General features: G+C 49.6%; 1 protein-coding gene across 3 annotated transcripts in view; it reads right to left on the reverse strand.

Annotated features, from left to right (window-relative positions):
- Nucleotides 1-14248, reverse strand: part of Rassf5 (Ras association (RalGDS/AF-6) domain family member 5) — a 68769-nt gene that overhangs the window by 13491 nt on the left and 41030 nt on the right. Inside the window, exon 1 of one of the 3 annotated variants that reach the window (NM_001311094.2) lies at nucleotides 9953-10285. The exons of the other annotated variants lie outside the window; for them this stretch is intronic. Within the exon in view, the coding sequence (NP_001298023.1) occupies nucleotides 9953-10072 (120 nt within the window). The 5' untranslated portion in view covers nucleotides 10073-10285. Of the gene's footprint in view, nucleotides 1-9952; nucleotides 10286-14248 lie in introns of those variants that run through there. 3 annotated transcript variants of the gene reach the window in all.

Consider the following 14248-nt stretch of genomic DNA (forward strand, 5'->3'; position numbering starts at 1 on the left):
TTACTGAGTCTACAGGAGCACTTCATCTGCTTGTTCAGGACCAGAGGGCAGCAGCTCTATACAGGAGACTCAGGGGGCCCTAGCTAGCCCCAGACACTGCTCTGAGGGCTTCATGGTACCATTGATGTCCTCAAAATAACTTGACTTTCGACATGGTCCCAAGACCTGAGCTTTGCCACTGGGTCACATTATTTATGCTATGCCACAGGTAAGCCACACTATGCTTTCAGTTCTTTGGACACCAGAGTGTCAGACTCATGGAGGCTAGGACATGCAGTTTGTACATTTGATGTGCAGAGTAACGGATGGCCTTAATTAAGAGCCTTGCTCGTTGTAAGTATGGTGAAAATTTGACAGACCCCAGCTAGTTCTCAGCCACAGAACCAACTGCAGCAATAGTTACTGACAAAATGATGACAAAAATAATTACAAGACAAAAGAACCTGGGTCCGGGGGACTGGCCCAGTACGAGCGTTCTCTTTCCTTTAACCTGCCCGACAGGCTACATCATGATTCTCAAAAGTCCTAAGCACTTTTGTCCCAGGTCCTCTCTTCCATAAAACCTGTTGAGCTGGGCGTGGTGGCCCACACCTTTAATCCCAACACTCAGGAGGCAGAGGCAGACGGATTTCTGAGTTTGGTGCCAGCCTGGTCTACAGAGTGAGCTCCAGGACAGCCAGGGCTACACAGAGAAACCCTGTCTCAAAAAACCAAAAATAAATAAATAAATAATAAAAATAAATAACTGTTGAAAGCTATAATGTATGATCTTATCGGCATAACAGCTATGTTAATACTCTGTGTTAAAACAGCCTGGGCTAGGGAGATGGTTTGATCACTAAAGCGCCTGCTATGCAAGACTGAGGACCCAAGTTCGAATCCCCAGCACCCATGTGAAGGCCAGGCTCAGTGGCACATGCGTGACTGCAGCACCTGCAGAGACAGGTGATCCTAGAAACTCTCGGTGGCCAGCCAACTAAGAAGGACATCTGCCATCAAGCTGACCGCCACACGCACGCACTTGCAGGTGTACTTATACGTACATGTACATACATCCACATTAATTAATTAAAACAGCCTGGACAGCATAAAACCCAACTGCAAAATAAATAATAAACTGATGAGGGTAGGTACACAGATACTTAAAAGAACTCCGGCAACTCAACAGAAACATGAACAACCTGGCCAGAGATGGGGAGGATGGCTCGGCACTTATTCAAGCAAAGATTAATGTTCAGTGAGCACTTGCTTACTGAGCCCAGCATCCTGTGGGTATCTCTTAGTTAGGGAAAAACACTGAAGTCACCACAAAGCCCCACTCAGCTCGCAGTTGACTGTTCATGAGATCGGCGTGTTTGGGTGTAGAGTGCATCCAGTACAAAGTGGCCGTCTCCATTTGCTCTGCGTTACTGTGATAAAGCACTAACCAAAACAGCTTGGGGGGAGAGGGTTGATTTTGGCTTATAGTCCATCGTTCATGGAATTAACTAAAGCAGGCACCCAAGGCAGGAGCTGAAGCAGAAACCACAGAGGAACACTGCTCACTGTTCGCGCGTGTCCGGCTGCCTTTTGTCTACAGCCGGGATCACAGTGGACATCATCCAGTAGCAAGAAAATGCCCCATAGCCATGTCTGCCGGCCAGTCGGATGGGGGCAATTCCTCCACTGTGGGTCCCTCTTCCCGGGTGTGTCAGGATGACAAACAAGGCCAGCGATCTCAGTGGTCAATGCAAACGGGTAGAAGTACTGTGGAGACAGTATGCTGACTCCTCAAAAGGTCATACCTAGAATCACCTAGCGTTTAGCAATTCCAATTCTGGATGCACATTCAAAAAAAAATGAAAGCATATACACAACACAGGAATGAGCAACCTGAGTATCCACTGATATAGGATGGACGTGTAATAAGTGGTTCATATCTGCAGTGCAATGCGTTTTAGCTTTTAAAACGAAGAAAATTCCAGCGATGCTGTTCTGTGGATAAATCTTGGAAACACTATGCTAAAAGGAATAAAATAGACCCAAGAACACACGCCCTGGTAGAGTCCTCCCATTCTCCGCCCCTAGAGTAATGAAACAGGTAAGGAATTTCAGTTTGGGAAGATGAAAGGTTCTGGAGGTTGGGTCTGCAGACCCAGCAGCAAAGCACCTGCTTATCATACACAAGGCCTCAGGTTCAACCCCCAGTGCTCCCAAAGTTGTAGAAATGGAGGTAGTGATAGTTGAACAACAGGGTATCATGTCATGCTTCAGAAACTGGACTACATTTAGTGATGGTTGGAATGGTAAACTTTATGTGTATTTCACTGTTGAGCCACAGCTGTAACTTCCTGTCTAGGGTGCACAGGCCCTGGGTTTGCTCCCCGGTACTGCAGAATAAATAATGAAGGTAAAAGATGAATCCAGGACCCCAGAAACCTGGAGGCCATTAGCAGTCTGGGTTTGTATGGTTGACATAAAGTTGTGAGTTTCTCTTCCATTCTATATGCCAAACATCTTAAGGGTCAATCTAGCTCCTAGGCAAGTTGGGCCCCATCCTGAGCCCTTCAGACTCAGTCTCCTTTCCTGTGACCAGGCTCCAGCTCTGCTCGTGGCTTCTGGCAGGACACAGACCAGATGCCCATGGTGGTGAAGCAGCACAGGAGGGAAGGGGCAGAGGAGCTTCAGTGGCCAGCTAGTCCCAACCTGCTGTGCTCACACTGCTAGCATGGGGCAGCTTGGCTTTGTACAGCTGCCACGAACTTAACACTTCGGTGCCTGCCGGTGGGGGTGCAGTCTTCCCTGGCTCCCCTTACCTGGAGGCCTGCTGTGGTCAGGCTTAGGTCTCTAAGTTTTCATAACTGTATACTGAGCCATGCAAAAGAGGAAACAGACCTCAGGTAAGGGCAGGTCTGGGTTTTCTACACCAGAAATGGTGCCCATTGTCACACTGTATACAGATCTAGGTTACCTGACTAGGTGAAAAGAGAGAAAGAATTAATCTCCCAGGCTGGGCCTGTGAGCGTCTCTCCATTCATGTTCTGGAGAGCTCAGTCCAGAGCCCAGCCTGACAGGAAGAAGCAAGGGCTCAGTAACTTGCTTCCTAAACGGAATGGAGAGGTATATGGTATATGTTCCATACACTGAAACGGGTAAATTCCAGCTCAATCAACAGAAATAATCTAATCTTACAAAGAAAGAGGTCGAGGCAAGGGGCCTGGCACAGAACACAGGGTGGTCTGCCCTGAGTTCTGAGAGTGAACAGGCTGGCTTGGCTAAGTACAGGTGGTGCTGGAAGGAAGGACCACGCCAGCATCCAGGTCCTCCTCCTGGTCTCACCTTAGCAGAAATCCTTACAGTTTAAACATTAGGAGCCCACTACCTAGTTCCCTCTCAGGCCCAGGAGGAAATGGCGAGAAGGGTTTATTCCCATACAAATGGAGGTAAACCTTTCTGGGGAGCAAAATAAAGGCTGACTTACGTCACAGGTGTGCATGCTGGAGAGGACTAGATAAAGGAGCTGAGCCTGGGGGTGAAGTGACTTAGCTGCAGCCTCAGTTAGTGGCTAGGAGACTCTGTGACAGTTCTGCCTACTGTCCTATAACCCTGGGTGCTAGGAAAGATCTCAAAGGGCTGTCACTCATAAGCCCAGCACACTGATGAGAGTAAAGGGGAGCCCTGTAGGCAGGGGCCAAGGTACCCGAGTCTGCTTCTTCTATTGGGTGGTTGGTTGGTTGGTTGGTTGGTTACATATCCTTTCACCTTGCTGGCCTTTAGTTACCAGCTTAGGGACTTCTTGGGAATCTGTGATAAGGGCTCAACTTGCATCCCTACTAGAGAAATTTCTGAACTAGCAAGTGTTTCCTAAACAGGACTTTGGAGAGTCTGAAAATCTGAGGCAAGAATTAATGCAACTCCAGGGCCTGTCTGTAGAGATTCAGAAGCCAGTAGGTCCCTTAAGTCTCCAGTCCCAAAGAGTGACTCAGAGTAATCCCCATGCAGGTGGCAGGGCACCCTTGGAACTACTTGAGAGGAGTGGTTAAAACCCCTCAGGCTCCCAGCCAGCTAGGGATCAGAGGTCACACTCTTTCCTGAGAAAGTGTGAACAGAGCTCCCGAGATTCAGAGAGGGAGTCAGGAGAAGCGTGGCAGAGACTGCTAAGGCTTTCCACACACAGAGTCCCAGTTCTTGTGGTTAGGTGTGCCCTGAAGCAGCTCTAGCCTATGTCAGTTGGGTAGAAGACTCATATTTACACACGTGTGTGTGTCTGTATGTGTTAGTATATACATACATACATACATACATATATATGAAGTTATGTCACTTGGGGTGATAATGCTTCCTGCAAGAGCTAGACTAACAAAGCCCCACTGCCAGCTACGGGATACTCCCCTTTTGAGTTGTTGATCAAGGGAGTTGAAGAGACTTAACATAGGGTATTGCTGTCACCTAGGTTGCCCCCCAGACCTTGGAGGTCTGACCCTATTGCTAAAGATAGCAGACACTTTGGATGCAGGACTAGAAGGAATTTAGTAGAACTGATTCGAGCTCATTGAGATGCCTTTCCCCTGCAGACTGGTTCCCAGCATCCAAAGGTTCTGTGCAAGCTGCCAAAGGAGAAAAGCAATTGCCAGTCCTAACAAGCTGTAGAACTTATGGACCATGACAATGGCCAGTATAGCAAGATGTCCCCAGGGGTGTAGTAATGGGGCCCTTACATCTTGTGGGCAACCAACAGCCATCTAATTAAACTTGAGGCCAGCTTACTAAGAGGGAACTCATGCCTGGAATGGTAAATCTAAACAGCTACCCATGGGTGGTGAGCCAATAGAACCTACAGGGGAATATACTCCTGCCGCTTTCCTAAGCCGTATCCCTAACAACATTCTAGATGCTTATCCTTACGCCCACAGGCAAGTGTGCCTTTCACCTCTCATCAAAGTCAATTCCTTTTTGCAGTAGACAGAGACTCTTACAGAGATCCACAAATAGCCAAAATGCAGAGAACAACAGACCATGGGATACCAACCACAGTTGATACATCTACCACACAACCCCTACACCTAAGGCTCCGGAACACCATGGAAGAATGGGTGGAAAGATTGTAAGAACCAGATGACCTAGACCTCTGCTCGAGGCTGTGTCTTGTATACACGGCAGGGAAGCTGCACTCATGAAATCTCAAGGTTGGTTTGCCTCAACAAGCTCGAAACGATTGATGGGCCAGCATGGGTGGGGGGATCTTGCAAGGCCCCACTCCTACATGAAGGCGATTGGGAACTATGGAGAGAAGGAAAACTGTCTTCTCCAGGCACAAGCCCACATAGGCTAGCCAATCCCACATGGTCAGTCCTAAACAAATACACACATGACCAACACGGAATGGACTGAGCAGGCTGTGCGCGCATGTGTATGTATGAATACATATGTGTGTATATACATATATGTGTGTGTGTGTGTGTATGCTACACTTACCTGTAGTGGGTGCAAATACTTATGTATGTATGCATGTATGTATACACACACACACACACACACATATACACACACATATGTGTATACACACATGCATACATGACAACAAAGGAGGTCATGAATTTGAGAGGGAGGGTGGGGATCAGAGGAGGAGCCCATGTATGAAATTATTTAAAAAAAAAAACGACAACACTCTTCTTAGACCTGGCTCACAAGAACCTCTGGTGTTATTCTGAGTACCTCACTCCCCTGACTGCTACCAGTTTAATCCTCTGTAACGGGAAATCAACTTATTTATACAGTGACTAAAACCTAGGGGTGATTGGTTACAAGACATAACCCATCCTGACTGCACAAGATAAAAGTTGTGGCAACTGAAGTCGGCTAGCAGGCAGTCTACATCTACCTCTGCAACCAAGTCCACACTGCTGCCTTGGCCTGAAGGGCACAGTTGGCGCTCTCTTAGGACTGGCATCTCCTCAGGGAAAAGCACAGCTGCACAGGCCTGAGGAGGCAACAAACTGAAGGGAGGGGACAGAGACCACATTCCTGAACAGCAGTCCCCAAAATCATCCGTGGTTAGCCCTGGGCAGGGTGAGCCTCTGGGACAGCGCACGAAAGCCACAGGATGGTCCATCTGCGATTCCTGGCTTATTTCGATTGCTCCAAGTTTGTAGCTGGCTTATATTTAGTGTTTTCTCAACTGCCGAGGTGGCCAGGGGCCAGATGCTGTGACTGAGGCCTGGGTGTGCTGCTGGCAGGAAGATGAGCATCTCCTAGACTGGTCTCAGGGTCGCCAGGCTTGCCTGCTGTCCCCTGAGTACCACAGGCCCTGTTGCAGGCAAAGGAGCAATGGAAGAAATGAGGCACAGAACTAGGAGTTGTACAGAACACTGTAGCCTGCTTCCTTCTGGTGTTTTTCTTGAACAAAAAAGAATTCAAACATTTTGAGCAGTCCAAAGAGAGCCGGGTGGTGGGGGAGCTGGGGAGCAGGGTGTTCTCAGCTATAATGCTATCATAAACAGAGCCTGTCTGCCTTCTCAATATCCACAGGGAAAAAAAACCAGGAGAGCTTTTCAGCAAGTAGTCTTTCCATTTTAGGATAAACACTGAGAAAGTTTTAAACAATATTTAATAGATTACAGTGACCTTCTGCCATGGCACAGAGAGTCAAGGTCCCCTGACCTTGGAGGGATGGCAAGGGATTTACAGTGCCTTATCCAGCCAATGGCTGTTTGGATCTTTCCAGAGAAGACAAAGCCTATGTCTGTCCTGGTCACCCACCGGGCAGGAAGAGTGCCTGAGAAGCAGTTGGTTAGTTCAGGCCCTACCTCACTAGATACACGCTGGTCAAGTCCTCCTGCCGGTCTTACCTCATTGCCTCCATCCACCAAGTGTGGCACTCTGGCATTGTTCAAAAGAGGCTCCGTGTCTCCTCAGAACACCCCCCCCCCCAATGCCCTTCTGGGCTCCCAGAATCATCCGGTCCTAGATCTGTTGGACATGCAGATGTCTAGCATCTTGGCTGGGGGCAAGTGTACAAACTTTACAGACTGCCTAGGCTCTCAGGTTCATTCTCCTTCTAACCAGCAGAAGTCCCATTTTAGTACATATGGCCCAGAAAATACAAACTCTGCTCAGTCAACAGGAAGGTATCCAGAGGGTACCCACTTCAACATCCTGAAACTGGCCAGCGTGACTCAAAAGGCCCCCAGTCTGATTCAAATGTAATACACTGCCCCAGGAAGCTGCTATCTCTGCAGAGGAAAGAGCAGGTGGGCCCAGGGCTGGCCCCTTTCCTCCTTGCTGTCCCCAGACACCTCTTAATGTATGAAGAGGCGAGGGTCCCTCACTTCCCACTCCCATCAAAAAGGCTGGAGAGAAGCATGTGGGACTGTCAGGGACAACTTCCAGGGGATGGTACCAAGCAGCGGAGGGGCTTTCCTGCAGTTCCGCCCCACCAAGCACAGACTAAAGAGTTGACACAGGTTGCTCTGACAGGGCTATTTACAGAAGAATCTCGGCCTTTCTCGAGGGGACCGGAGTCTCCAAGGAAAAACATGCTCTCTTTCCCTTTGAGATAAGAAAAAAAAATTCTTAGAAGCTCAAATGCAATTTCGCTTTATGTAGGAGTCAAAGATTGCTTAGGGGTCAGGATGGGGTCAGGATACGGCAGTTCACTCTGAAATCTTTTCCAGACTCCAAGAGTCTCGTAGAGCTGGGAAATTTAGTAAAGAAGAAACAAAACAACAAGACACCACTGACAAGAGGAATCCCCAGAAAGTTTGGTGAGCGTCTCCTCAGCTGTCCGCTGGCCCTGCACACCTCTGCAGAGCCAGTGGGGACACTTTAGAGCCCAGTCACTGAGCCTTACACCACACCTGGGTAAGCCTGGTGCCAAAGGCTAGCCCAGTACTGAGAAAAGCTGTCTGTCCCTGACAACAGTCCTGAATGTTCAGGGGTAAGTTGGGTCATGCTGCCTCCATTCCTTCCCTGGAGCAGCTAACCCTTACTGTACTGTCCGCCATCTTGTTTTACAGAAGGTGAGTTTCTTAGAGAGGGTTCCTATCCTTATTAAGAGTACAGACGCTGACAAAGTGGTAAAGAAGTGTGCAAAGGACCCAAGACATGTAATGGATTCAAGATACAAAGTTGGGGCTGGAGAGATGGCTCAGTAGAGGTTACCAATTGCTCTTCCAGAGGTCCCGAGTTCAATTCCGAGCAACCACATGGTGGCTCACAACCATCCGTAATGGGATCCAGTGCCCTCTTCTGGTGTGTCTGAAGACAGCAACAGTGTACTCATATAAAATAAATAAATAAATTAAAAAAAAATACAAAGTTAAGGAGGGCCGCCTCTGGGAAAAAAAAATCTACACCGGGAAAGATGGGGAGAATGGGGGTGTGTGCCTGGGCTTGAAGCAAGCCATCTCTCCAGAGGGAGAGAGAGAATGGAGAGAGAAAGCCATCCCCTTCCCAGGCCCATGTCAGCACATTTCTTTGTAAGGCTATTTCCATTTCTCTTCAGGAATAACAGAAACAACTGCCTTTTCCAATGGCCAAGTAAAAGAGACTCTTGTGGAGGCCTCTTCTCACGCTGGTTATGCAAAGCTTTCACCCTCTGGGACCAGCCCCGCAGTGAGAAGCAAGTCAGAAGCTAGATGTTTTTTAAAACGGGAACCATTTCTTCCCAGGCCAGTAGCAAAAGTTGCTAAATCAATAAAACAACAGTCGAAGGTCAGAATAACAGAATAACCTCGGAAGCTTTTCAGACTCCCCGTGCCCTGCAGGTGTTTTCAGACAACCCGTGCCCTCCAGGTGTTTTCAGATTCCCCGTGCCCTGCAGGTGTTTTCTGTAGCTGCTCACAATTCTTTTGTTCCCAAATCTGTAGTTACGATTATGATCCACTGCCCAAGACTGGGGGAGGGGTTCACAATGAAGCAAGAACCCCAAGAAAGGGTGGGACACTTCCCCTGTACACTGATGTTTTTCTGCCTGAGGCCTACCTAGCCACAGAAGGAACTACTGTCCTCCTGTCCCCCAACCCCAAAAGCAAGTCCTTGGCTCCACAGGCTTGTTTTAGTAAAATCACAAGCTGCCTTTGGGTTCGGGATCACCAGCTCATCAAGGAAAGGCTCAGAGCCCAAAGTCAGAACTCAGCAAAGATAGGTGAATTATTCACAAGGAGCCTCCCAGATAGACTTAGGGAAGTTTTGAGGTAATTCTCTTTGGACCTGTCCTAACGATGACCTTGCCACACACCTGCTAATGGTTACTCACGTCTGTGTACAAATTGGCCCTTGGAGGTGGCCTCTCCGGTCCTGGCTTAGAACTGACTGCCTAAGTAGCTCAATAAACATCACACCTTTGCCCCTGCCAACACACATGGCAGCCTGCGCGGGAGGCTCTGCTGGCACTCAGGAGAGGATGCCAGAGGACCCGCCTGGCTGGGTATCCAAAGGCCAGCATGTTTAAGAAACACACAGTCCCTTCAGATTGCCCAAGCCTACTGAGAACCTAAAACGGTAGTATGACGGCAGCCTAGGCGAGAAGCCTGTTTCTGAAACCATTCCGGACTTCTGCAAACCTAGTTGCTAGACTAGGTTTTTAAAATGGTTCCTAGCCACATACAACACGGAAGTCTCAACTTGTATTTATCTCCTGAGGGTCTGGGTGCCATTTCCCATCTTTCCCATCTGCAAGCTGTAAACTCAAATCAGGAGGGGAACAAGACGGAGAAGGTGTCCCGTTACTCATTCAAGCACACGTGAACATGCAGCCACCCATGAATCAGTGAGGTCTCCAAATCCTAGAGAGCCATTCTGAAAGGTCTAAGGACAGGAAATACTGAAAGGAGGGTTGATCAGAGTCGTGCAGGCCCCAAAGCCACTCTACCAGCGCATGGCTCTACCGGAGGGAGGAAGGATGCCACAGTTTCCCTCGGAGACCACGGGGCTTATTTTCTCCCTTGAAGGCGCTTGTAACCACCAGGTTTACCTTTGAAGGCTGTTTGCTCTGAAGATTCCTGAAGAAGGTGGTCTTAGCCGTAAAGAAGCAATCTTCCAGTTCCTCGTCCAGGCTGCAGTACCCGCTGCTCATGCTGCTGTCCACGGTCATTGGGCCCCGCCCGAGTCTGAGCTCATCGGACCGCAGGGCAGGGGCTGTTTTCAAGGGGCCCTTTTGTTCTGCGCCCAGGTGCGGGTTCTAGTGGGTTACCAGGCTGCTCTCCGGCAGGCAGTCTGTGCTTGCTTCCTTCAACTGGTGTTTCAAGCGCCTGCACAGTTTGGGGCCCCTGGGGCCCCCGCACCTTGCTCTCTGGCACCCCCATCTGTGGTCTTGAGCGTTGTGTCTGCCTGCTGGCTCCCCGCCCCATGTGCTGACAAGCCACCCCTACACCTCCCTCCCAGTGCCTTTCCTGTACTGCTCTGTGCAGCTCTAAAGCCACTTCCTCTAGCAAGGTTCCCCAAAACACTGCTGGGTGTCACTCATCCTCCCCCACCCCCCGGCTGAGTGCCCAGGACTCCTGGTGGAGATTCCAGCATAGGGACCAACCAGGATGGACCCGAGGGGGACAGTTCCCTTGGCCCTTTCCTGTTGCTTCTGGAAGCAGTTTTTCCTCACTTGCTGTGGTGATAGCTTTGGAGTAAAGTTATATCCCTCCACTGCTCCCATGCCCTCTACTCCATCCCTTCACCCTGATATCCTTCTGCCTTTCCAGGTGCTAGGTCAGGTGGTGGTTAGAGAAGTAACAGGAGAGGGAAATCGTTATCCTGCCTGCCTGGAGAAGAAGCAATGTTTTAACTTGAAAAGGCCAGAGAAAACCACCGGGTCTAATGAGCACTTGCAAGTCCCAGGAGAAAGTGATGCAGGGTGAGGCCCATCCACCCTTCCATCTACGGAACTCCACCATCAAAGAGGCCGCAGACAGCACCGAGTTATTTGCACATTTTCCTGGCAGTCTGATGAAGGAGGCTCTCTGCCAGATCAAGTCATTCCTAGGCGGGCTAGAAGGAATGCTTTTCTTATTTGGGACGGATCCTTCCAGACCACAGAGGCCTGACGGCAATTTGGGCTACCGTTGTTTGAGCAACAACCGTATGTGCTGGGTGATGGCATGCTGTCTGTCATTAATTTTAAACATTAAATAGAGACCATTAATTCCATTGCATGGAGGAGGAAGGCAAAGCTTAGAGTCATGCAAACAGGCCATGTATGACAGGGTCAGGCCAGAGCCGTGACCCAAGGGTCTATTTGCTCTGCGTCACTGTGATGTCCCATCCATCTGCTGGGGTAGGATTGTCTGAGGGACACTCTGCCAGCTTGAACTGCAGAGGAACCTGGAGCTCCAGGAAGTGCAAACCCAGCCTTTGGAAGCCCGTGTTTCAGAGAGAGCCAGCTGCACTTTCAGAGTCTGGTGGCCTGTGGACCCCAGGACGGCCTGGAGATGGGGTGAGGAGGCAGGCTCTCAGGACCCAAGTCTCTGTGGCTGTTCTTATAATTCTGAACTAATCCAGTGCCTTCGAGGCTGGGGCTGGCAGAAGGTTAGACTCCCCAGCCTCAGACACAGCACTGCACACTCCACTTTACGCAGTGGTTGCTTTGTGAGGAACCTTTTTCCCCTCCTCAGTCAAATCTGTGCTCGGGGGCTTTAAAGCTGTAGCATAGTATGGTTGCATCATCCCATAGAGAAACCATTAGATAACAGCACCCTGGGGTGGTGCCATCAACCCAGTACCTTGAATGCTCCCTCTCCCTAGAAGAAGATAAGGAGAGACAGACAGCAGGCTAGAGATGGGGGAAGAGTAAGGGAGCAAGGAGGGGTTGCTAGGAGTCACGGGAGGTCTCCCTGAGATGCTGAGGAAGGGCTTGGCTCTGCCCACAGCAATCATCAAATGGGTGCTTTAGAGGCTGGGAGGTTTTCCCCAGAGGCAGCGGTTCAAGCCAGGAGGCTGCTATCGGCTTCCACGTCTCTGATGTTGATTGGATGAGTGCTCAGAGGAGGCCATCCCCCAACATCCTACCTTCGTTGTCCAGCTAGAAAATGCCTCACAGTTTTTTAATAAAGCCGACCTCTAGGCCCAGTGGAACAATATGGGCCTCAGATCCTCTGTGCCCACACTGTATCCTTGGGGGGGTCACTGACAGAGCTCCGCAATCCCACTTCAGTGTTACAACATTCAAAACGTGTGATCTCAAACAGGGCTAATAACAACCTTTTCAAACGCTAGGCTCCAGCGTCCCAGGAACCAGCGCAAGTCTCTTCTTGTGTATAGCATATAAGATGCCAGAAAGGGGGAGGAAAGCTTGCTCAGGGATGCTGCCTTCTTATAGAGTGTTGCTCCATGCTATGCCAGACACTGTGAGGTGATGCTGAGTAGGGTTTTCAGAGTGCCTTTTAATTTTTTTTAAAAGATTTATTTATTTTATGTATGTGGGTATGCTGTTGCTGTCTTCAGACACACTAGAAGAGGACATCAGAGCTCATTACAGATGGTTGTGAGTCACCATGTGGTTGCTTGGATTTGAACTCAGGACCTTTGGAAGAGCAGACGGTGCTCTTAACTGCTGAGCCATCTCTCCAGCCCCTCGGAGTGCCTTTGATACCCACACTTCGCTTAGGCCACTACATAACCTTGAGAGCAGGTATTACGCTCATTTTAAACATTTTTTATTACTTTTATTTTATTTTTGTTGTACAATCCAGTCGTTACCTGCCCCGTCTGTCCTCCTCCCACAGTTCCTCATCCCATTCCTCCTCCCCCCCCGTCTCCAAGAGGATGTTCCTACCTCCACATCCCTTCATCCTACCCCTTGCCAGGCCTCCCCATTCCTTGGGGTCTCAAGTCTTTTGAAGGTTAGGAGTATCTTCTCTCACTGAGACCAGACCTGGCAGTCCTTTGCTGTATATGTGTTGGGAGTCCTCATATCAGCTGGTGCATGCTGCCTGGTTGGTGGCTCAGTGTCTGAGAGATCTCAAGGGTCCAGGTTAGTTGAGACTGCTGGTCATATTATGCCCATTTTACAGGTGAAAAAAAAAAACCCAATGGCAGTAACTTGTTCTATCCAGCTCATTCCTTGCAAAGCCTCCTGACTCCTAGGTACGCTATCTTTCCCATCCACCACCGCCTGCCGGTGGATCTAGGCTTGGAAGGAGGCCAGGAGTAAGAAGTCGGCAAAGTTGAGGCAGCAGACAGAGTCCCAGGGGATGAAAAGAAACCAGCAAAGATCATACCCAATAGAGCAAGTTGAGCAGCTTTTAGGGGGGAAAAATCCTGACTGAAATCCTTAGAGTCTGAAAAGGAGGAAGCTGTCTGTCTGTCTGGCTGGCTGTCAGTCTGTCCGTCAGTCTGTCGTGAGCACCTAGTTGGAATCTTGATATTGAATAATGAACACCAGTAATATCGATTGGTCCTGGGAATGGAGGGGGAGTGGAGGAGCTTGGGTGGCAGAATTCAAACTTATAAGGGGTAAGCCACAGAACATGGGATCTGCCTTATCATGCCCATGGGGCCAGGGACAGGACTGGGCCCAAAGTGTGCCGTGCAGAGCCCTACCTGCACCACGCAGGTTGTGAAACCCTTGGTGAACGGTGAGTGGCCCACTCCCCTGACTCAGGGCCAGGCAATGAAAGACATGATGCTAGGCTGTCCTCCTGGTTCACACGTCATCCTAATAGGAGATCACAGCCCTTGTCATATTCATCCTGGGGTTCAGCATGTTCCAGAAAAGCAGTGACACTGGGGGGCAAGGACTAGTGTGTTTGCCTGCATATGTCTGCACACCACCTATGTGCCTGGTGCCCCTGGAGTCCAGGTGTTGGAGTCTTTGGGACTGAAGTTACAGATGGTTGCTGGCTGCCACTGGACAGTCAGGAACCTAACCCAGTACTTCTGGAGGAGCCAGTGCTTTTAACCTCTGAGCCACCTCTCCTAACTCAGCCCCAGTGTCTGAGCGAGGGTTTCTATTGCTGTGAACAGACAGGCACCATGACCAAGGCAACTCTTATAAAGGACAGCATTTAATTGGGGCTGGCTGACAGGTCCAGAGATTCAGCCCATTACCATCAAGGCAGCAGCCACAACCAAGTTCCCTCCTTACAGCTGTGCTAAATTTGACTTGCATTCCCAGAAGCCATCCTTCCTTCTCGTGTTCTCTCTGTTTGTCAAAATCTTCTTCTGGGGGTCAGGGAGACAGCTCAGTCAATAAAGGGCTTGTCACACAAGCACGGAGACCTACGTTCAACCTCCAACACCAATATAACAAGCCTGGCATGATGCCACGCACCTATGTTCC

The sequence above is a fragment of the Mus musculus genome, chromosome 1 (genome assembly GCF_000001635.26).
Source record: "Mus musculus strain C57BL/6J chromosome 1, GRCm38.p6 C57BL/6J".
In the NCBI taxonomy this organism is placed as follows: domain Eukaryota; kingdom Metazoa; phylum Chordata; class Mammalia; order Rodentia; family Muridae; genus Mus; species Mus musculus.